At 39.0% G+C, this 24,678-nt stretch overlaps 1 protein-coding gene across 19 annotated transcripts in view; it reads left to right on the top strand.

Annotated features, from left to right (window-relative positions):
* The window catches only part of CSGALNACT1 (chondroitin sulfate N-acetylgalactosaminyltransferase 1), a 409,995-nt gene that overhangs the window by 297,565 nt on the left and 87,752 nt on the right, over nucleotides 1–24,678 (top strand). For 18 of the 19 annotated variants that reach the window (XM_072635001.1, XM_072634999.1, XM_072634991.1 and 15 more), the window contains one exon: nucleotides 13,548–14,475. In XM_072635001.1, the coding sequence (XP_072491102.1) occupies nucleotides 13,857–14,475 (619 nt within the window). In that variant the 5' untranslated portion in view covers nucleotides 13,548–13,856. Of the gene's footprint in view, nucleotides 1–13,188; nucleotides 13,297–13,547; nucleotides 14,476–24,678 lie in introns of those variants that run through there. The other variant, XM_072635006.1, reaches the window with a different exon arrangement.

Raw genomic sequence — 24,678 nt, 5'->3', positions numbered from 1 at the left:
TGATCTGTTCAGAGAGTTGACTAAGAGCTAACTCCTACATCAGAAGCAAGTCTTTCCTAGCTGTTAAAGTGTAATGTATTTTGTTCTTTTGGGAAATTATTTAGGGTTTTGCATACCAGTTCTTTTTTGAAGAAAGTGTTTGTGATCATCTCTAAGTATTTGGCCTTGTTCATTTGTTTTCCTGAACCGTGCTTTTTCATATATTTTGTCCCAGTCTTGACTTGCTCCCAGACCTATACCATGCATTTAAATCACGGAATATCAGGTTCAATCTACAATCAGTGTAGATTGATTTAATTTGGACGGCCTTCTCAAGTTTTTCATTGGATTCCTCTACCATTTTGTCCCCAACAACTGATGTTGTTACATAAGCTACTATTTTTTCATGGTGATTATTTTTTTGCAAATATTTGTCAATGAGATGCCCCATAAAATTGTACCTCCTGGGCACTTTCTAGCATATGACAAAACCATTCCCCAAATTATTTTCTTTTCCTAAGGACTAACTGTGAACCCATCTTCAAATTGAATACAACTTTCTTCTTTTTAACATTATATATCCAATGTGTATATGGTGCCAGCAGATGCTGACCGCTTTTATGTTTTTCCTTCAATTTTCAAATCCTGGCTAATTTCTACTTCATCTGTTTTCTCCTGGTTTGGCATGCTCTATAGCTCACCATAAAGTAGGACAGTAATTGAAAACAGAATGCTATACCTCATGGACCAAGTGGATCTGGCCCATCTTGGGAACACTTATGTCTTTCTCATATTTGTGGGAAGGTATCTAGTCTAGTTTGGGGAAAGCTTCCTATATATGATGGGACTTGTTGTTCAGTCACTTCAGTTGTGTCTGACTCTTCATGACCCCATATGGAGTTTTCTTGGCAAAGGTACTGGAGTGGTCTGCCCTTTCTTTTTCCAGCTCATTTTATAGATGAGGAACTGAGGCAAACAGAGTTAATTGACTTTCCCAGTGTCACACAGTTAGTAAATGTCTGAGACTGGATTTGAACTCAGGAAGATGAGTCTTCCTTACTCCAGGGCCAACACTCTATTCACTTCCCTGATGGGACTTAAGTAGTTGAATTAAAAAGACACTCTCTATGAAGCAAGTTAGACTATATCAACATGAGGTTCTTTGATAGGAAGGTACTGCTGTTTTCCTATTCCCTACCTCTGTGACTTCAGAAGGCAAAATTTACTTCTCAAGACAATTAGACAAATTCCTAAGGACTATCTTGTGTGGTCTGATCTAACTTGATGTGATGGCAAAATTTACTTCTCAAGACAATTAGACAAATTCCTAAGGACTATCTTGTGTGGTCTGATCTAACTTGATGTGATCTGTCTTGTGGATAGAAGACAATGAGAACCTATATTAAGCATCTCTCCTCTCCGCAAATAAAATTGCTTTATGTGGATCTGAGCATATGTGGGTGGAATAGTGACTGCATGCTATATCTGAGTAAGCCACCAGATGGTACTCTAAGCCCTGAGCTATCAGCTTAAGTAACTATGTATGGCAAGCAGAATATAGCACTTTTAAGTCCCCAGGACCTTTTCATTCATTCCATGTATACAGAGATGGGTTCTACTTGGTCTCCAATCTTTTCCCATTTCAGTGCTTTCCTGGATTGTTATGTAAAGGTATGATTAATCTCATCACAATTATCTTTTTCTTTTTCTTTTTTTTGCAGTACTCTCTATCCCATGGAATCACATTTTTTCCATCCTTTTTTTTTTTTTTTTAATGTGACCCAGGCAGACTATTCACTTTACTTATAGGTTAAAATTTATATATTCAAGCAAATTTAAAGTAACAAAGTACTGCTCCAAGAACTACTGGGAAAACTGGAAAGCAATTTGGCAGAAAATTAGATTTTGACCAACATCTTATACCATATATCAAAATAAATTCAAAATGAAAAGACAGCCTGATTATAAAAAAGTCACACCATTAAAAAAAATATAGTAGATAATAAAATGTGGTATCTTTAACAACAGTGTCTAGGGGAGCCTTATTAACCAGTCAAGGGATAAAGGAGACTGTACAATGTGATCGACGAGATAATTCTGACTACATAAATTTTAAAAAGCTTTTGCATGAATAAAATAAATGAAGACAAAATTAGAAAGAATTCAGTGGGAAAATATTTGCATCATGTATCCCTGAAAAAAATTTTGATATTCAGAATATAAAGGGCATTGTCACAAATAAATAGCCACCAAGAGCTATTCCCTAATTGGTAAGCGATCAAAGGATATAATTGGTTTCCAAAGTAAGAACTGCAAATTGCTAATAAGCAAATAAACTGTAAGATTTTAACTCACACCATGCAAATTGGAATACTAAATGTTGGTAGGGCTGTAGAAAGATAAGCATTATTGATATGTTGTGAAGTAGTCTAACCATTCTGAGTTCTAGTTTTCAATAATTCAGGGAAAGGGACTAAATTGTCCACATTCTTGGATCCATTGATCCACCTACTAGATAAATTCTCTAAGGAAGCCAAGAATAGAAATAACATTCTAATATATACCTAAACATTCATTCTTTGAACCAGAAACAAAGTAGGTGCCCTTTAATTGGGGAAGGGTGATGCAACTAGAGTATGAGACTGTAATGGAATATTCACGGGTAATAAAAAATGATGTGTTTGTGAAATTTGGAGAAATGTGGGAAAAGTTTCAAACTGACCTAGAGAAAAAGAAATGTGAAGAGCAAGATACGCAGTGACAGTTATTGAAAAATCACTGCAGGTCCCAGAGAACAGAGAATGCAGAGAATGAAACATCTCTCCCATCTCATCAGGGTCTTCTTACAGGTGAGGGGTTACTAGGATACAATATTATGTACATTGTCAGATACAGTTATTGTATCAAATATTTGCTTAATTGTTTTCTGTTGTCACAAAGAGAAGTTAGTGAAAATGATTGTTCTGTAAAGACAAGAGGTATCAATAAAACAAAAAATTCAAATTATTGATAGTGGCCCTACATAATATCTCCCCATCTTCTGTGTATTACCTCACCCACTTCCTCTTATAGCCCCAAAGACATGTTACCCCAAACCCAGTAAAGCCAAATTGCTTTCCAGTTTTCCCAGTAGTTCTTGGAGCAGTACTTTGTTACTTTAAATTTGCTTGAATATATAAATTTTAACCTATAAGTAAAGTGAATAGTCTGCCTGGGTCACATTAAAAAAAAAAAAAAAAGGATGGAAAAAATGTGATTCCATGGGATAGAGAGTACTGCAAAAAAAAGAAAAAGAAAAAGATAATTGTGATGAGATTAATCATACCTTTACATAACAATCCAGGAAAGCACTGAAATGGGAAAAGACTGGAGACCAAGTAGAACCCATCTCTGTATACATGGAATGAATGAAAAGGTCCTGGGACTTAAAAGTGCTATATTCTGCTTACCATACATAGTTACTTAGTAATTTATTTTATTCTTTCAGCTCACACAATGCTTGCTGTACATACTCTACTGCCTCCCTAGGGTTTTCTTTTCAAATTCACAGCCCTCAGTAGGGCAAGCTGCCTTGCAGTCAGTATCTTTGTGGGCTGGCCATTCTTGAGTCTATGGACAGACAGACAAATAGATGTATTGATTGATAGATTAAGATAAAGCATTTATTAACTGCTTATTGTATGCCAGGCACTGTAGTAAGTGCTGGGGATATAAGTATAAGGCAGAAAAGACAGTGCCTGTTGTCATGAAACTTATAGTATAATAGAGAAAGAAAATGCAGAAAAGGAAGTTGAAAAACAGGAGTGGAAAAAGAGAAAGACAAAGTACGACTTTCCTATGCAAAATTCCTACTACACCCTACAACCCTCTGACTGTGGGACCTTTTTGTTAGACCTTGCTGCTTTTCAGTTTCTGAAATTTTGTGTTTTTTTGGGTGCCCAGTGATTTGAGCACTGCAGAGAATACCCGTATCACTTATACAATTAGAGGCTGTCAAAGTGAGTGTTATACCAGCATCCCTGGGGCACATCCTCTTGGTCTGTGGTTTCTGGGAGTAGCAAAGTTTCAGTGCTAGAATGTCACATTAAGTTCCATCAGACTTTTCACATGGACTTCCGGGAATTGCTTTCAATTCAAACGATCTAATTCAATTAGTCATTGAATTAGTCATTTCTAGACTGTTACCGTGGTGCCCTGGATAAGCAAAATTGGAGCTGGGGTCAGGAAGACCCAAAACACTAGTTGTGTGACCCAGGACAAGGCATTTAGCTTTCAATGCCTCAGTTTCCTCATCTGTAAAATGAGAATAATAAACACTCACCTCCCAGTGTTATTTTGAAGGTAAAAAGAGATATTTGTAAAATGTTTTGCAAACCTTCAAGTGCCATATAAATGCTAGCTACTGTTTTTATTATTATAGTTAAATCTGACCTCAGATTCTTACTAGTTGTGTGACCTTGGGCAAGTCACTAATCCTCTATTTTTCCTTTGTTTCCTCAGTGGTAAAATGGGGATAATAATAGCTTCTCCCTCCCAGAATTGTGAGGATCAAATAAGATCATGCTTGTAAAGTGCTTAGCACAGTACCTGGCACTTAGTAAACATTAAGTAAATGCTTGTTTCCCTCTATCATTGTTATTGTTCATTATTATTATTTTGGAATATGTTATTAATATTTTGGGAAATTATTATTAGCATTAATTTATATTAATATTACAGCTCTTTTGGAAATGGGGCATGCAATTTATATGACATTGCAGTATGTTCTGGCTTGTCTTGGGGAGAAGTCTTGAGGCACTTTCTTCTCTTGTTATTTCAGAGCATTTGCACTGTCACAATGATTGTGAAGCTACTGGCCATGGACGCTACTTTCTGTGGCATGTAGAGATACAATGCTTTAATGACAAGAATGGATCTCAACATGTAGCATCAGGATGCAGTTATCTTATTTATTCTTCACCACAGAAGTAGTCACTACAGAAATTATAACATCCATTTTATAGATCAGGAAGCTAAGGTTGAGAGAGCTTTGGGGACTCATCCAAGGTCACACAGCTGGTGAGAGATGGGATTGAAACTGAAGCCTTTCTGACTCTAAATTCCACATTCTCACAATTCTGAGCTCTCTTTTTCACATGCTTTAGAATCAAGCTTCACTTGTGGGTCACGGGAAAGAGGGAAGAGAGTTTTTAATAATGTAATGGGGTTTTAATAGTGTATGAGGATCTAAAAAATTTAGGTCTGGAGAGACCCAGTAAAGCCAAAATGATTGAAACAAGTTAAGGAGTCACTACAGCTTTTCTATCCTCTCAGGCAGTGGTGGGGAGGGGATGCAGAGAAGGATAGAATGAGTAGAAAATACTATTACTTCAATTCCAAAGGATAGGACCTCTGAATCATAGTCTCCTCCCTTCCCCACAGGGTTGAGAGGCTTATTTGTTTTTTACCAGGTCCTAGTTACTCTTCTCCTATCCGCCCAACCAGGACTTGATGGAGATATTCTGGGCTTCATATGCTTTTTCTCAGTCTTTTAACTGTAACACAGTGCCACTGTGATCATGGAAGGCTATATTTTTACTGCCATCTCTAATATATAATATTGTTGTGTAATTACACAGTGCTTCCCATCTGAAAATAGGAAAGCATTTGATAAACATTAACTCATTAATTCAAGTAACACCCTTGCAGGAAGAAGTAGCAGGTTGCAGATCTGGCACTGCTATGTACCTCTGGAGTAATTCAGCTATACCGAGGACTCTGAGCAATATATGGCAATGCTGATGAAAGTGACAGACATCAGCTACTAAGATGGTTTTAGCTCACTATATTGTGGGGCTGGTACAGTTAGACTGTGGGATATTTCACCCATTTGGAACATTTTTCCTTAACCCTAAGCTGAAAAGGTTGGGTAGTCTAGGGTTTAGAAAAGATTCTGCTCTCCTCTCTTCTTTTTAATTAAGTCTCTTGATTCAGATCTGAACCTACTTTGTCCTATACTCAGTGGCCATAGACCTGGAGAAATCCTTCTCTTTCTCAAATAAGATAATATTTGCAAAGCACTTAGACCACAGCCTGACGCATAGTAGGCACTTAATAAATGCTTGTCCTCATGCCCACCCTTCCCTTTCTCCCTTCATTGCTGATGAAATTGAAGACTACTACCTGATTACAAAGTGAGAGGAACCTCACGGCTAGGCCAAAGAAGATAAATTTGATAAGGGAGGTCTAGAGTCATTAAAAGAACAATTTAAGACGGAAAATCTACAGGGGGATGTTTGCTATCTGTGTTTATTGTCATGAGCACCTCTCCCTGTGGTAAGATAGGAAAATGTGTGGACCTTTCTGCAGGTCCTAGATAATGCTTTTAAAAATTCCTTCTTATCCAGAGGTTTGTTTTGTTCTCTTTGCCCATCCTAAACAATTGAAGAAAAATTACCCTGAATCTAACATGAGTCAATTTTTAAAAGCCTTTTGATAGTTGAATTAGATTTGGAGAGATGATGTATATAGACTATTAAAAAGTGACATACTTTACATGTGAAGATCTGTGACTGTAAGAGCAGAGCTGGGGGAAAGCCCCTAGTGTCAGAACAAGGGGAGATCAGCATTTTTGGGGGGAACTCTGGTCAGGGAGAGCAGCCTGGAGGAATCTAGAATTGGAAAGGGAAGGATCATAGAGTATCTTGGTCTCTTTGTCAATCTGAAGACCTTGATAGAAGAAGAGATGCAAAATAGAGGCAGTCACTATAATCTACCCAGGGGAAATTTGTTTGAGATAGCCCAACCAGTAGTAGGGGAATAGCTGGGTGGTACAGTGTCAAGCCTTCCTGAGTTCAAATCCGACTTCAGACACTTCCTAGCTGTGTGACCCTGGGCAAGTCACTTAACCCTATTTAACTCAGTTTCCTCTTCTGTAAAATGAGCTGGAGAAGGAAAAGGCAAAGTACTCCAGGATCTTTGCTATGAAAACCCCAATTAGGGTCATGAGTCAGACACAATTGAAACAACTTAACAACAACAAACCAATAGTTAGGGGAGGTAGGTAGTAAGAGTGTTCAGGGGCCAGAGCATCAAGATTTCTAGATGGAATATGAGGGAGCATATATTTTGAAACTCAATGGATTAATATTTTATGGAGCCAGAGAAATAATTGTCTTTCTCTGTGCTTATCATCTGTGAGTCAGAGTGGGAAAGAGGACTTTCTCGGGTCAAAGGCCAATGAGTATAAGGACAAGGGAAGCCTGGACTTGCAATCTAAGAAAATTAGGAAGATTGTAGGTGAGTGGTATCTGTTTTACACCCGCTGTTTCCAAACCTTTAGCTAAGGTTTGGAAAATCATATTCCAGAAGACTGAAATGCCAGACAGCTTCAACAGATCAATTCCACAACTTTTTAAGTTAGAGCTAGTGCAATGTCTAAGAATAAGACCCGTCTAAAGGCGCTCAGGCAAAATGCAAGAAGGAACCGATGTGAGGAAGAGCCAGTGCTCTGTCTGGCATGGAGGAACAGAGCCCTCTTGAGACCTTTTAAAGCTTTTGCTCTCCATATCACGCCCACTAACCCCGAGTGTCCCCCAAAGCTTTAACCTGTGTCTTCTTTGCACTCTCTATCATCTCATTTAGGTGATCTCAGCTCCCATGGATTTATCATCCTTATGCAGATAATTCCAAGGTACACACACACACACACACACACACACACACACATATGTATGTATGTATGTATGTATGTATGCATTCCAAGATGCACATATATATTCCAAGATAAATATATGCCTATATATGTGTATACCTAAGTATGTGTACATATATATGTATATGTAGTGTGTGTGTGTGCGTGTGTGTGTGTGTGTGTGGAGAGAGAGAGAGAGAGAGAGAGAGAGAGAGAGAGAGAGAGAGAGAGAGAGAGAGAGAGAGAGAGAGAGAGAGATCTTTATACATCTATGTTTAGACCTAGTCTCCCACCTAAGCTGTAGTCATTTGTCACCATCTGCTTCTTGGATATCTCAAACTGGATATCCTGTAGGCATCTCAAATTCAACATGTTTAAAACAGAACTTATTATCTTCCTCCCTATTCCTTCCCCTTTCTAACTTTCTCTATTCCTTTTGAGGTCATCACTCTCCTTCCAGTAACCCAAGTGCACAGTCTTGGTGTAATCCTTGACTTCTCTTCTCAGTTACCTCACATATCCAGTCCAAAGCCACATTTTGTCACTTGTGCCTTTGCAGCATCTCTCTTCTGTCCTCTTTTCTCCCCTCACTTAGCCACAAATCCTCATTCAGGCCCTCATCACCTCTAACTTGGACTACTGCAGTAGCCTTCTGGTTGGTCTCCGTGCCCCAAATCTCTCTCCATTCTAATCCATCTCCCACACTGTCACCAAGGTAATTTTGCTAAAGTATATTTCCAACTATGACATACCCTCCTTATTATCCTATCCTGCTCAATGAGCCACGATGGCTCCTTTGTTTGTCATTTAAAGCTCCTCGTTATCTGGCTTTTTCTTCTCTTTCCAATTCTATCCTTTACTCCTTTCCAGCTAAGTTGGCCTACTTTCTTTTCCTCTAATGTGAAACCTCATTTCCCATCTCCATGCCTTGTCACTGTCTGCCTGAAGTGCCCAGAATGCTGCTTCATGTCTGCCTCTTAGCTTCTGCAGTCTTTTGAAAGTCTCAGATCAAGCTTTTCCTTCTTCAGAAATCTATTCTTCCTCTACTGTATATATCTTGTCTGCAATTTACTTATTACCTAGTTATTTATTTGATGTCTTCCCCGTTAAAATATGAACTACTTGAGGGCAAGAACTGTTTTTCCTTTTCTTTGTATCCTCTGTGCTTAGCATGATGTCCAGCATACAGTAAATGCTTAATAAATGCTGACTGATTGACTAACTAAACTTCTTTTATAATTTATTTTATCCATGTTCCCCATAGTATCCAGAGGTGTATAACTTTAATGAAACCTAAAGAAAGGTCATGCGTCATTGTCAGGGAGGAGGTGAAGAAAGAAGAGAAAATGTCTCTATTCTCTCCTGAACCTGAGTTGAGTGACAGGGATTCCAGGAAGCAGCAGAGAGGCGGTCTTATCAAAAGACCCAGGGTACCAGCAAGTCAACTCCCAGGGCTTTCTTGCAGGCACAAGTATGGTGGCCTCCCCTGCCAGCATGTTATCAATTACCAAGAACCTCATGGCATTACAGAAGGAATCCTAATTTTATGGGTCTGCAGTTTCCACAATTTGGGAATAAATTATATTTAAGGTTGTTTTTTAGTTTTGTTTTCCTTTGTGATTTTCTATTGTCTTTAGCTATAACTTATTTAAATCAAAGTGGAAACATAACCCAATAACATTTCCTCACTGGTAATTTAATACGTTGATATAATGAGTTCATCTGAGAGACTTCATTAAAAACAGTGAGATGCCTGGGTACCAAATCTGAGCTGTTTTTAATCACAGAATTATAGTAATTAGATGAAACCCAAGATTTCCCTACAGCAGAAAAAGCTCCCAGGGTTAAATATGCCCTTTCAGCTTAGTCTCCTAATAACTGTGTATTGTTCTAAATTATAGTTGATAGAGTCCTTAAGCCAAGGAAAAGTTTGGAGAGAATTTTAAGTGTCACATTTAAAAAAAAAAAAGGAAACAAGCTACTTGAAATACTGAACTGTCTGTGTAGGAGGCACATCTCTTAAGTAATAGGAAGTAGATCTGCCGTGGGGAACCAGAGCATGTGGTGTGTTGAAGGTACAGAAAAATGTACTGGAGGCTGTCATATAATGAAGCTTTCTAGAGAGTGAAGAAGGATTTACTTGGAGATTCTTAGTATACATGAATGACAGTCATGATCACAAACATCATTATGAACATGTCATGCCAGACTAGCCTCATTTCCTTTTCTATCAAGATAATTGTCAATATTCTGTAAACAGATATAACTGGATTTCAGTCAAGTGTCTGCCACGTCTTTCATGTAATCCTTGTGGACATGATGGAGAAATATGATCTAAATGATAATATAGTTAGGTAGATTTGAAACAAAGTGAATAAATGGAGCCAATGAGTAGTCCTTAATGGGTGATATCAAGTCAGATGCAGGTTTCTGCTATAGCGCCCTTGGGATTTTTCCTTAGTGCTGGACTGGCCACCATCTTCATGAGAGACTTAAAGAAATAGGTGGCATGCTTATCAAAGTTATGGATGCCATGAAGCCATGTCAATAATAATATTCAATATTACATATTGACTCAGTCAATGTTACATAGTTCAATATTACATATTGTAATAGTTACATATTGCTTACATAATATATACTATTCCAATTAGTTACATATATAATATACAATATTATATATTATAATAGTTCAGTATTACATATTGAATAATAGTCATAATCCAAAATAATCCAGACAGTCTAGAATTTATTAACATAAAGTTTAATGAAGTATAATAGATGAGTCTTACATTTAGGTTAAAAATATCAACATCATAAATCCATGATGGAAGAGGCACGGTTAAACCTCTTTGGAAGTCTTTAAGTGAAATTTAAATGACTACTTATTAGGAATATAATAGAGAAGATATTCTCATTCAAAAATGGATTAAACTTGATAGTCTCTTTTCTTGGAGATTCTGCTTTGTCCTGGGGCTTGATTTAGTCAATACAATACTGTCCATGAATAGGAACATCCTGAGGACTTTCTCATTCACAGAAAATCCTTCCTAGATTTGGACTCTGCTGTGTCTTTTCCATAATAGCAGCAAATACCTCTGTTAAGTTTACATATTTTCACTTTATGTCACACCTGACGTTTCTCACCAGTGGTTATTGAGCACGGTTACATGTAAATGTAGTAATTCCTCTATTCCTTATAGAGAAAAGTTCATTAAAATGACTTTTTGCAAATCTTTTTCAGTTTCCTTCTGTTTCATCTTCCTCTAGTTTTCATCTCTGAAAACCCATAGGGTGATTTTGCTATTATTTTTAGATTGTCAACAAACTGTAGTTTGGTTGTTGGTCTTCTAACTGTCAGAATATTTTCCAAAGACCAGTGGTGGGTATATTGGTAGGGGAGCTGATTCTTGTCAATCCCAACATTCTTAGCATAAACAAAACCAGAACAATTCAAGAAGTTGCAAGAGAATGGAAGAAGGGCTCACAGGTACTCCTTAGAGATACAAAGAAATGAATTGGAATAATTTTATCATTTTCTATCTCAGAAGTTAAAAAAAGCAATATTTTATGGGGACATTTGGTCATCATTTAGTGCAGTTCTAGTGAGAAGCATTTATTTACCACCATGAAAATTAAAACATCTTACTCACCAGCTTTGATTACTGAGGACAAAGTTGAAGAGAAATCCTAAGAACTTGCTGTTTCACCAAATTAAATCAATATATACTCTGCTACTTGGTGACTTTAGTGCGAAGGTGGGATTAGGTAAAGGTAGGGAGAAATACATAGGAACATATGAATCAGGAAAAAATTAATGAGGTCGATGATTTGTAGATTACATAGAAAACTCATGCTTCTGTCATGAATATTTTCTTTTAAAAAATTAGTAGGTGTTAGATATGGAGAGCAGCAAATAATAGCCTGAAGAATGAAATAGATTGTATTTTAGCAGATTAGAAAAGATTTGTTATTGTAGCAAGGATCCCTGAGTTGGTCTGTGTATAGTCAATCTGTACTAAAATCAGAATTTGTAAAGGATGAAAAGAAAGCATAATGATGAGAAAAAATATTGAGTGCAATTAAAATGATTGAACTTTTAATTGTTTAAGCAAGTTGCTGAAAATAAAAAACAGGATTTGTACAACAGAACTGACATTGACCACAATAAGAATTTTATTGTATTTAAGCATTGTAAATTAATTTTCACAAGGAGACCAAAAGAGCTCCAAAAGTGCCTGAATCAGAAAATGTTTGGCTTATTTTCTGAATAGAAAGAGATGACTGCCAAAAGTTGTATTAAAATATAAACTTTTCCACAAAATCTTATAATGAAGGATGATGGATAATTATGAATCATACCCTCTCAAAAAGCAGAGAGAAACAGAGGAAGTTAAAACTAGTTTGAAGAAAGTTTGTCAACATATCCAGCTACATGTGACACATTCATAAAATATCAACAAAAATGATACACCCAATGAATGTATTCTGTAGAATCTTGGTGTGTCAGTGTAAAGAGGGCCTGTGGAATAGTGATGCTAACATTATTTTCCCTTATGAAGTAATAAGTTTAAAATTATGCTCAACTTATCCACTATGTACAACAGTTTTTCCATATTAAAATGTGCTTAATTTCCTAATTTTGTTCCAAAATTTCTCTGTGCTGCCTCCTTATTGCAGGGGATTCCATGCTGCCAAACTGGTTTCATGGCCAATTTATTTGGGAAGAACTGTAAATATGTTTTTATACATTATTGTGCATGTGAAAGTGTCCCCATTCTTTCTCCACCACCAGGCAAAAAGGAAATAACATTCTTTCTTTGGGGTCTTTTCTTTTTATAGTAAACATTTTTTTCTCTTTGGGAAGGTGAGCGAAAAAAACAGAGTGAGGAAGAAGAGGAGACCCACACATGGGGAGAATGTAAAAGAGAGATGGGTGTTAGTAATAGTGGGGAACAAAATGAATGAGAGGCAGTAGAAAGATGACAGGATGAAGAAGAGATTAGTTTGTAGAATGAGTTGGATTTAAAATAAATTTGGAAGTGAGGTGCAGAGCATATATTTAAGAAAATATCTGTTTTAGTGAGAGGCTCTGTGATATGCCAGTGTATCTGTAATGAGCAGCTGGAACACAGAGCTCCTGCAGGAAGCCTGGAGCTGAGCTCTGCTTGGGTTTTTCTTAGCCTGTGACAGGATGGTTGGGGTTTTTTTTTCTTTCCATTTTCCTCCTCTCAGAATTTTCTCACCCCCTCCTGCCAATCACCTCCACTTGATTACCATGCTCCAAAAGAAATCTTCTCTTCCATTGTCAGAAAGCAGAGTTAGGTTGGCCAGATCTGTTTCTCTCACCCTCTCAAAATAAAGGAATTTAAATATATCATTGTCCATCCTTCATACTCCACCTTCTTACCAGTCTAAGACTTGGACTTGAATGCACCGTTCCTTATTCTGTCTCCACCCTCCCTTCCTTACCTCATCAGAATATTTGGGAATGATTCAGAGCTCACTTTTAGCTGCTGCCTAGCATGAGAGAAAACACTGTTATAGATTGTTATGGGATAGTAAATTTCCTGTTACTTGGAGGTGTTTGAACAAAGACTGGACAATCATGCATTAGGGGTGTTGTGGAGTAAATTCCTGTCCAGGTATGGGTTGGACTTAAATAATCTTGAGGTCTCTTCTAGTTATGAAATTCTATGATCATATATATCTGGACTAATTAGGGGCATATAAGTGTGAAACTAAGGAATCTGATTGGGATTTTGGCCTATTGTTTTTCCTGTTAGCCTTTCTGGATTTTGGCAGAGTCCTGGAAGGACCTTTAGAAGGCTGCAATATTGCAAGAATGGATAGTTCTGCTAAGTAACTTTGGTCTTTCTCATTTGTCTCTTTCCAGGTCTTCCTTCGTCATCTGCACTACGCTGAAAAGGCTATGATGAGAGAGAATGTAAGGACCAGGAGATGTTGCTCAGCTAATTGCCTCAGCCTCACAGCCCAGCCAGAGCAAAAGTGGAAAGGGTCTGTCTTGCTGAGCCTGAAGGGAAGAAATTAAATGATTTATGGGAGATGGATGAAAGTAGCTCATGCATCTCCAGATACGTGTTCTCTATGATCTAGCCCAGGGGAATCCTCCTGTGGGGACCCTGGCATTCTGGGATGCCCCAAGGCGGGGGTTGCTTGTGTTGAACGCATGGCAGGTCCTTGAATGACGATGTTGCGCCGGGGACTGCTTGCCTGGATTTCTCGGGTGGTTCTTCTGCTTCTGTTTCTGTGCTGTGCTGTCTCCGTCCTCTACATGCTGGCCTGTACCCCGAAAGGCGATGAAGAACAAATGGCCTTGCCCAGGGCAAATAGCCCCACAGGGAAAGCAGGCTACCAGGCTGTTCTTCAGGAGCAGGAAGAACAACATCGCAGCTACATCAGCAGCCTGAAGAAACAAATTGCTCAGCTGAAGGATGAGCTTCAGGAAAGGAGTGAGCAGCTGAAGAATGCCCAGTACCGCTCCAGTGACTCAGGGGCACGTCCTGAGAAAACCCAGGCCAACCTTCTGGAGTTCCTCCACTCCCAGGTAGATAAGGCTGAGGTGCACGCCGGTGTGAAGCTGGCAACGGAGTATGCGGCCGTTCCTTTCGACAGCTTCACCTTGCAAAAGGTCTATCAGCTGGAGATGGGCCTCACCCGCCACCCAGAGGAGAAGCCTGTGAGAAAGGATAAGAGGGATGAGTTAGTCGAAGCTATTGAGTTGGCCCTTGAGACTCTGAACCACCCTGAGGAGGAGAGCAACCCAAATCACCGCCCTTATGCAGCTTCTGATTTTATTGAAGGTTGGTCTGGTTTTTTGCGAATGGGGAGTTGGGGGAGTGGGTGCAGGAGGGAAGGTGGTTTGCCATCCAAGCAGGTGGGAACTGTGGAAAGTTGGCAAGAGCAGCTTGTGGACGTAGCTTGTAGAAAGTGTTATGTGAGATTCACCAAAGGTACAGTCTGGTTTTTATTTTTCATCAACATCTGTTTGCGCTTAACTTTCTCTTGGAGACCAGTCATCTAGTTGACAGTTTAATTGTTTCTTGGCAGGAAGAGGCAAAACTTGGTTTAGTTGTTGTTATTTTTTAAATAACTAAACAAAAAACTAACGCAAGTATCTACCAGGATGGACAGACAATTGTGATTTTGTCTCCTTTCGTAGATAATCCTCCTAGGGACTAGATCTTATTTTGGTTAAATTATGTCCATGTGCTGAGTTATCATATCAGAGTTTCATAGGGGCCTGGCCAATAGAATCCCATCTTTAGCATATGTTGGAGGATCCATTGGCCAGGTCCTTGTTACAGTAGAAATTTATGATGGAAACTGCTCAGTTGGTTCTTCTGTAACCACAAAAGTTTGTTTTGTTCCTGAGGGTGGTGAGTGAAAGAGAAAAGCAGCCTCCCATGCTCACCTAGAAAGCTCTATCAGTCAATCAGTAAGCATTTATTAAGCACCTACTCTGTGCCAAGCATTGTGGATACAAAAAGAAGCAAAAGATAGTCTTTGGTCCCAAGAAGCTTGCAGTCTAATAGGGGAGAAAAACTGAAAACAAACATATGGCATCTATGTCTCATTAGGCTTCTAATTGTTTCTAGTTCAAAACCATCCAAACATCAGAAGAGAATTTGAAGTCATCTAGTTGGTCCGCTTGACTCCTGGCAAAACTCCATTCAGGTGGCCCCATAAGGACAGTTACGAATGACCCACTACCCCCTTAGGTTATGTATTTTGGTATCACTAATCTGAAGGCCCAGAGGCTGTTTCTTATATCTAACTGAAATTGTCCTGTCACAATATCCTCTTTAGAAGCAGAACAGCTGCTTTTCATCAAAATCTAAATTACATGCTTTCACATGGGTGAGAATGTTGTATTGTTCACTCATTCATCAAATATAACAAGTACCTGCTGTGTACACAATTAATTACTCAGTGGGGTTCATCAAAATGTTGAGTCACAAATGGGAATGACTTCAGGGTTGTCACCCAGGTGAGACATCTATGAGCAAACGATACGTGAGTAATTTCATTATTATTTCCTCATGAAAAGGTTGCACTTCAGAGGTATTTTTGATGAAGATTAGACTATTTAGATAATTTGTAATCTGTTTCATCCCTCCATAAGGGAATTAGGTTGTTTTGATGGCTACATTAGCCAGCAGTATTCTACAAAACTCTATACCAAAGGTTCTTAACCTTGAACTTCTTTTGCTTTTTAAATATTTTGTTTATTATATATTTAAACGGTTTAAATATAACTGATTTCCTTTGTAATCTTAAATATTTTAATTTGTACAGTTAAAAACATTATTCTGAGAAGGAGGTCCATATGCCTCACTAGACTGGCAAAGGAAAGAGAGGAGCTAACATTTATTAACATCCACTATATGCCAGGCAGGGTGCTATGTGCTTTACAGATGTTCTATTGCTTGATCCTCACAACAGCCCTAGAAGGTGGATGCTATTATCATTCCCATTTGACAGTTGAGGAAACTGAGGCAAACAGAATTGTCTGGGGTCTTTCTTACTCCAAGCCCAGCACTCTATCTACTGCATCACGTAGCTATCTCAAAAGAGTCTATGGCCTTAGAAAGTTCAAGAACCCCTACTGCATGGGGACAATTTTAAGTTGGGATAGTCTGACTCATATTCTCAGAAAATTCTGAATGAAAGCTGTGAGCCTCAGGGCTTGCTGGCACAGTGCTATCTAGTTGGGGATTCATCAGGGAGAGGAGAACTCACCAAGCACTTATTGGAAGATATTTTAAGTGGGAAGAATTAAAACCTTAGAATGAATGGGGGAGTCATGATGTAGTGGAGAGAATACTAGATGAAGTGCTAGGGTGCTTTGGTTTGATTTTAAGGGCACAAGGACCATCCTCCTGGTCCCCCAATAAAGACATGCTCTCTAACTTCCTTCCAAGCCTGAAAATCCTTTAGTAGGGACCAAAACTAAAAGTTACATGGGACAGCTGGGTAGTGTAGTGGAAAGAATGCTGGATCTGCAGTAAGGAAGACTCGTCTTAGACACTTCCTACCTGTATGACCCTAGGCAAGTCACTTAACCCTGTTTGTTTCAGTTTCCTCATCTTGTAAAGTGAGCTGGATAAGGAAATGACAAACCACTCCATTGTCTTTGCCAAGGAAACCCCAAATGGGGTCACTGAAAAACAACTGAACAATTACAAAATTCAGGTACCATGGTAAGGTAGTACACTGACAGGCCTATTAACTGAGGTATGAGTGACAGATGTTAGAGATGGGTTTCCTGAGACCAGACTTTGATAGAGGAAGAAGGGAGAAGAGAACTGTAGATCTCTGAGCACTAAAGACAGATCAGGAAGCAGGTGGGTGGCACCAACATAGAGAGGAGAGAGAATTTTGGAAAACAGAAGACAAACTTCAGACTTCACAATTTTGGCCATGGTATGCAACACTTGGGCAACCTTCAGTTTTGTTTTGTTTTGTTTTTTACTACTAAAGTAACCACACTTTCAGGAAAAGAGAAAGGGATGGAAATGGGGTTGAAGAGCTAAAAACTTGTGTTCTGTGGCCACTCTTTGTAACCCTAATGCTCACCACGGTGCCTGGCACATAGTAATTGCTTAATAAATGTTGATTGATAAAAGTCAGTGGCCTTAGAACATCTGCTAGTTTCTACTATGGTGAACAGAAGGATATTCCTAGAGAGAGTATAACCACTTTGAGGGCAGAGAGACTTTTCTATTGCTTTGTATTTCCCATGCTACCTAAAATGGTGCTGTGAGTGCCAATTAAATTAATGATTGGAAACACCATTTTCACCAAAACATTCTACAGGAGAAATTCTGTAGGCTTTAAGGTTGACAGAGTTCCTTACAAACAACAATTCTGTGAGAGATCAAGTTCAGGCAACTGGGACTGCATTTCCAAAGTTCATTTTTAAGTTAGTTGTTGGGGTATCTAGGTGGCACAGTGGATAGAGAACCAGACTGAAGTCAGGAAGACTCATCTTCATGAGTTCAAATCTGGCCTCAGACACTTACTAGCCATGTGATCCTGGACAAGCCACTTAACCCTGTTTGCCTCAATTTCTTCATCTGTAAAATGAGCTGGAGAAGCAACTGGCAAAACACTGAAATGACTGAACAATATCTCAAGGCTTATTTTCCTATAGAAGAAATGTTAAAAGAGGTGACAAGGTTCTCAGGTGAGTCCACAGTAACTAGTCTAAACCATAGTGAGGCTATGATGTGGTACTGAAATGAGAAGAAAGGCTTGGGGGATGGGGAGGTATATTTATTGCTGAGGTTGCTTTAGTTCCTTCCTCCTCCCCAAGGTACAGTCCAAACAGAGTACTGAAAATTGAAACCACTTTTCTTTTTAATGTAGGCTCTGTCTCATGGACACATTGATTACCCTGCCCACTTACATCGCCCTGCAGATCAGTCACGTCTCTCCTCTCCTCCCCATCCTAATCATACGTGATCCAGCATTTTTTAAAATGCAGAATTCTTGTGGTTTCACTCAGAACATAGTGAATTCTGTTCAGGTTTGCCAAATTTGGAAGTCAATTATAAACTAACCTACCTGTACTGCAACTGAGAAAAGCACGGCATACACACAACCACAGTTCCTTTAGTCTGGGTCCTGTGAATAAAGGAAATAAGTACGTGAATCAGAGAAATGGCATTGTTTTCTTTTGATCTCATTTTTAAAAGTTATATTTCTCTTCTTTGATTTTTTTTAAAGTAGAAGTAATATTGGGAGACAGAAAGGGATAATAGGAACCCAGGGTTATGAGTCACAGGCCCTGGGTTTAGGTCCAAGCTCTCACATGTAGTACCTTTGGGATGCAAGGTGCTACAACTTAGCCTCTCTGAGCACAGCATAAAAATGAGTTTATGTAGTAGTAGTAACAGTAGCAGTAGTAGTAGTATCAGCAACTGCAGCAATAATAGTAGTAGCAGTAATAGTAGCAGTAGTAGTATTAATAGTAGTAGTAGTAGTAGTGTATCAGCAACAGCAACAGTAACAGCAATAGCATTAGTAGTAGGAGTAGGAGTAGTAGCAGCAGCAGAAGCAGCAGCAGTAGTAGTAATGGTGGTGGTGATGGTACTGGTAGAACTGGTAGAAATAGAGCGGATTTGGTACTGGACTTGTCAGGAAACCTGGATTTTAATCCTTACTTCAACCCTTATGGGGGATTTTTCAGGCCTTTTCTTCTCTTTAAGCTTTCCACATGACCCTCTCCTCCTACCCTCTCAGCTGAGGAACTTGACTTATACTTCACTTTAAAAAACTCAGGTCATTCCCCAAGAAGCCCCATTCTTCTTGTCTTCTCATCTCACATTATTCAGCCATCTTCTCCCATTATCTCCTCTTTTACTCCAGCCTTAGATAGTGCCTCCTTGCCAAGACAAGCTTCTTGACTTACACCATTGATCCTTTGCTTTCCATCTTTTCTAGAAAATTGTCCCACTGTCATCCCCGTTCTCTAGCTAATCTTCAATATTTTCTTATCTGGTGCTTTCTTCCCTGCTGCCTACAAACATGCCCATCTGTATCCTAACCTTAAAGAGCCCTCATTTGATTATGACTATTTCTGAGCCAAACACCTTCAGGAAACTTCCTATAATAGGTGCCTCTACTTCATTTCCCTCCCACCCCTTTCTCTTATAAACCCTCTGCAATCTGGCTTCTGGCCTTATTGTTCAACTGAATCTGTCCTCTGCAATGTCACCAATAATCTAATTGCCAACTGTAATGTCCTTTACCTCCATCCTTATCCTTCCTCTCGTCTGGTACATTTGACACTGTCAATCACCTCTTTCTAGATTCTATTTTCTTTTGTCTTTCTATTGTTTTTTATCTTTTTATTGTCTTTTAGGACACTCTTTTCTCCTCATTCTCCTATACGTTTGATCATTCCTTCTTAGTCTCTTTGGCTGGTTCTTCATCTGTGTCATACCCTCCCATCATGGCTATTCCTCCAGGCTTTGACCTGGACTCTCTCTTCTTTTTTATTCATAATGTCTCACTTGGTGATGGCATCATCTTCTGTGTGTTCATTTATCATCTCTATCCAGTTGATTTCAAGATCTATAGTTACACCTGACATCAGAGACTTTTCAGAGGTCACATTTTGGTCAGGGAAGAAGGGAGAAGAGAACAGTAGGTCACTGAGCACCTAGAACAGATCAGAGAGCAGAGGAGGAGCATTAGCATGCAGAGGAAAGAGAATTTTAAAGAATAGAAGATAAATTTTAATAACATCACAATTTTGGCTGTGGTCCGCAATGCCCAGGCAACCTTTACTGTGGAAGCTTCTATTTAAAATAGCTCATGTTTTGTTTCATTTCATTTTTCCCACTAGAGTAACCACAGTTTCAGGAATAGATTAACAGAAAGGCAAGGGCTGAAAACCATCCCTCTTTGCATCCTCTCTTCTGAACTAAAGTCATGTGTTAGCATTTACCTTTTGGACATCTCAAACCAAGTATCCCATAGACAACTCAAATTCAACATATTCAGAACAAAACTCATTCTATTTTCCCTAGATCCTCCCCTCAGTTTTTTAAAAAAATATTTATTTAGCATTTTATTTTTCCCCAATTACATGTAAAAACAATTTTCAGCATTCATTTAAAATGTTTTACTCACTGGCTTCTTTCAAGACTCAATTCAAATCTTATGTTCTGTAGGAAGCCTTTCCTATACTCGCAAGTGCTAATACCTTTCCCCCTCTCAGATTACTTTCCATCTACTCTGTAAATACCTTGTTAGTACTTAGTGGTTGCCTGTATGTCTCCCATAGAAGAATGTAAACCCCTTGAAGACAAGAGCTGTTTCTCCTTGTCTTTGTGTACTCTGTGCTTAATATAGTGTCTATACAATGGAAGCTTTTAATCAGAACTTGTTGATTGAGTGACTTACAAAGTCAACAGCATTCAAACCCAGGTCTCTCCATTCTGAGTCACTGTTTTCCATTCTTTCTGCCTTGCCGTGCTGCCACTATAATAAATGTTTCTGGGAAGAGGTCCTGGATAACTGTTCAATTAGTCACTTTCACTTATGCGAAATGACTTGCACATTTGTGAGGCCAACAATTATATCCCTGTGAGATTTTCCCATACCTCCTATGTCGGTGCCAACTGAGGCTTGTTAGCCTTGCATGGGTGAGGTGGTCTTGAGTAGCAGATGGCTCCCAGAGACCCTGGAAGGAAGCAAGCATCTTTTCCTACTGCTCCATATAGTGCCCTCTAGCCTCTTCTTCTCTGGTAAACTGGTTCTTTTCCTTGGCTTTTTGGGCCCACATATCCCTTCCTGTACCATACTGATGGCATTGAGACTTGGACTTGGTAAAGAAACTACTCAGTTTCCTGAGTACCTTTCACTTAGTACCACACTCTTCCCATCTCCACTGCAGTTGAACTTCCTGGTCAGACTGTTGCTTGTATTTGAAGCATCCTGTCTCACTCTGACTCCCAGCCCCAGCCAAAAGCAGGAGCCAGAGTAAATAATGACAGGAAGAAAGATATTTTCAACCTAAAATCAATTTGGAATTTGGAGCAGTGAACTTGTAAATGTCTGAATAATGGCAATAATTACAAGGAACAAAGACTTATCTATTATAAGGAGGATGTTGACCATCTTTTGTTATGTCCTTAGGGTCAGCCAATCAGGAAACAAGCATGTACTAGGCACCTCCTCTGTCCCAGGTACTGTGCTAGGTCCAGGAAGAATACAAAGAAAGGAAAAAACAATGACTGCCATTAGCAAGTTCACATTTCTAACTGGAGACTCAACATATTAATAACTAGGTACATGCAATACAGTATTATATATATACATATGTGTGTATGTATATATCCACAGGGTGGATGGAAATAATCTTAGGCAAGGTGTTAGAAGCAAAGGAGACCAAGAAAGGCCTGAAGAAAATGGCACTTGAAAAGAGTCAAGGAAACTCTGGTATAGGTGAGGGGAAAGAGCATTCCAGTTAGGAGGCATGGTCAGTGCAAAGGTGCAGAGATGGTGAATAGTCATATTCAAGGAACAGCAAATAGGTCAGTGTAGCTTCATCATGGATTTCATGGAGGAGAATAAAGTGTAAGAAGACCAGAAAGGTAAAAATGGGCTAGGTTATGAGGAGCCAATGAGAAGAGTTTGTAGTTAGACAAATAAAGCATTGATTAAGTACTTGCTATGTGCCAGACACTGTGTGTGTCATACATATACATATATGTATACATATTTGTATATTTCACCAGATATTTGATTCTGAAGGTAATAGGGAGTCGTTGGTGTTTTTTGAGAAAGGGGGTGACACTGTCAGATCTAACAAAAGGAAATTGAACTGTAGCAGGAAAGAATTAGGTTGGCATGTTAAATTCAGGAAGACTCTTCTTATTAATAGAGTGGTGGCAGAAGCTCGGTCCTTTGAGATTTTAAAGAACAGGTTATACATTTAATAGTCTTGGGGGGCTTAGACACAGGCTTTCATGGAGTCCCCTTCATCCTTTAGAATTTTTCTTTCTTTTCACATAAGGCTCTCAAGTGTTTACGAGGAATTTATTTCTGTCAAATTCCAGCTAAAATCGTACCTTCTCTAGGAAGCCTTTCCCAGTTCTCTGTCATTCTTATGTTTTCCCTCTCTTGATTATCTCCACTTATTCTGTATATGTTGTTTGAACATATTTGCTTGCATGTTGCCTGCCCATTAGATGGTGATCTTCTTAAGTCCTCCTCTTGAGGGCAGGGTAGGCACTGTCTGACTCTTTCACAAATCCATAAATCCTAAACCAACTTCTGCGGAGATATTACAAAAATAATTTAAAAGACTGGAAAGCAAATACTCTATTAATACACCTTTTACATGTTCTAACCTCTACCAGGTATACTTAGGGAATAGGAATTTTAATAATAGGGAAGAAAGAATGTTGTAGAGCTGAAAAAACTTGGTAGTGAATGGAAGTGGGTAAGCTTGAATAAGGACTTGGAAATGCTGCTGTAGGGGGCGTTGTTAAGCATGAAGATGCTGAGATGTGGGAGATGGGTATAGAAGGAGATGGGATGGCATGCTAGAGCCCTATTTAGATATATAGGTAACAAGCATTTATTAATCACCTATTGCATACCAGACACTGAAGTAAATGATATGGATATGAATACAATCATAAAGAAAGACGGTCCCTGCCCTTAAAAAACTTATAGTCCAATGGAGGAAGACACTTCACAGAAGGGAGCTGAAGAGCAGGTTTTGGGAGATGGGGGTTTACTGGTGTGAAGAGTTGGTGCTGAACTTTGGAAAGTTAGGAGCACAGCTGGGAGGGGAATAAAGGTTGCTTTGCCAAGGCCCCTCTCCAAAGTGAAGGACCTGGAAGACATTTACAAAGGGGAGAAGAGGTCTGACATGGCAGATGTCCTGTTCAGTGAGGAGCCCCCAGGAAGGGTGAGACTGCAGCAGAGGCATGGTGTGAAAGTCTTAAGGCCAGGCGCATACCTGGGGGGAGGGTCTTATAGTATAAAGTTATACTGGTTTTGCCAATTGAGTACCACAAGGATCAATTAACTCGACTTGTAAGCATAGCACCATTATTTCAGTAAGAAAGTTCTCCATGTAATTATCAAAACCATGCCAGATGGCCTGGAGACAAGGCTATCCTGAACCAAGAGCTAGGCCCATAATGTAAAGCAACTTGGGAAGTGCACAGACCAAAAATTATGGGAGCAAGGAGAGAGGGAAGGAAGCAGTTCATTTGGAAAGGAGGTGCATAGTAACCACATGTCTTGAGATTAAATCCATGAGTCCAGGTTGTTTGACCATATGGAAGGTCATGGACAAGGTGATGAAATAAATGGACTGAACTCATATTCAAAGGTGCCTTGCAGGGGGCACAGGCAGGCAGAAGAGCACAGACAGGGGCAGAGTTAAATGGGCAGATGTGGGTCAAGGTTCTGATTTAAGACAGATACATAGTGAGACGAGCCTATCGATTCCATGATCCTCCTCTTTTCCCCAAAAAATAGCTTTAATTTTTTTCATGTTCTTAGTTTGTCTCATCAGTTACCGATCATTCTGAGCACCAGCACTCTCAACCCTCCCAACACAGCTTGCTTTAGCATTCATTCTATCATATTTCCTCTATCTTTTGGACTCTTTGGTTCATCTAAGTCTATGTTAAGTTTTTTGACCACCTTGTCCTCTTGGATTCTTTCTGTTCTATTGGTTTTAAAAACATGGCGCTCTCTTGATTCTCCTTCTACCTCTCCAATCCCTTCTTCTCATGCTCTTTTTTTTATTTCGTCATGCTTTTGATGCCTTCTAACTGTGAGTATACTCCAAGATATTAGGATTCTTCTATTTTCTTTCTATCTCTAATCTTTCCTTTGAATTTTAGGACTGTACTTCTAACTGCTTGTTGGTTATTTCAAACTGTAGATATCTTTTATACATCTCAAACTCAATATACCTAAAACAAAATTCATCGTCTTTCTCTCAGAATCCACCCCTCTTCCAAATTTCCCTACATCTATGAAGGGCGCCATCCATCTTCTTTATTGTCTATCATTATCCTATATTGCCCCACATATCTAATCATTTGCCAAATCTCCCTATATAACATTTCTGAGTGCATCTTCTCTCAGTTGACATAGCTACTACCTTGGTGCAGAACCTCCTCATCATCTCTCACCTGGACTATTTTTTTCTTTTGCTCATCAGAGCTTGTTTAGCATGGTACCCAGTATGTTGGTTATTGTTGTTGTTCAGTTGTGTCATGACTCTTCCTGATCCCATTTGGGGTTTTCTTGGCAAAGATACTGAAATGGTTTGCCATTTCCTTTTCCAGCTTATTCCTGAGGCAAACAGGATTAAGTCACTTGCTCAGGGTCATACAACTAGTGAATGTCTGAGGCCAGATTTGAACTCATAATGCTCCATCCACTGTACCATGGTGGCAATGGCCTCTTAAGATCTCCATGTCCCTTTCTATTTTAATAATAAATATCTCAACATAATTATC

Source organism: Notamacropus eugenii, chromosome 1 (assembly GCF_028372415.1).
Source record: "Notamacropus eugenii isolate mMacEug1 chromosome 1, mMacEug1.pri_v2, whole genome shotgun sequence".
Classification (NCBI taxonomy): Eukaryota; Metazoa; Chordata; class Mammalia; order Diprotodontia; family Macropodidae; genus Notamacropus; species Notamacropus eugenii.
The sequence above is the reverse complement of the archived record's forward strand: the minus strand, read 5'-3'. Positions and strand labels throughout refer to the sequence as shown.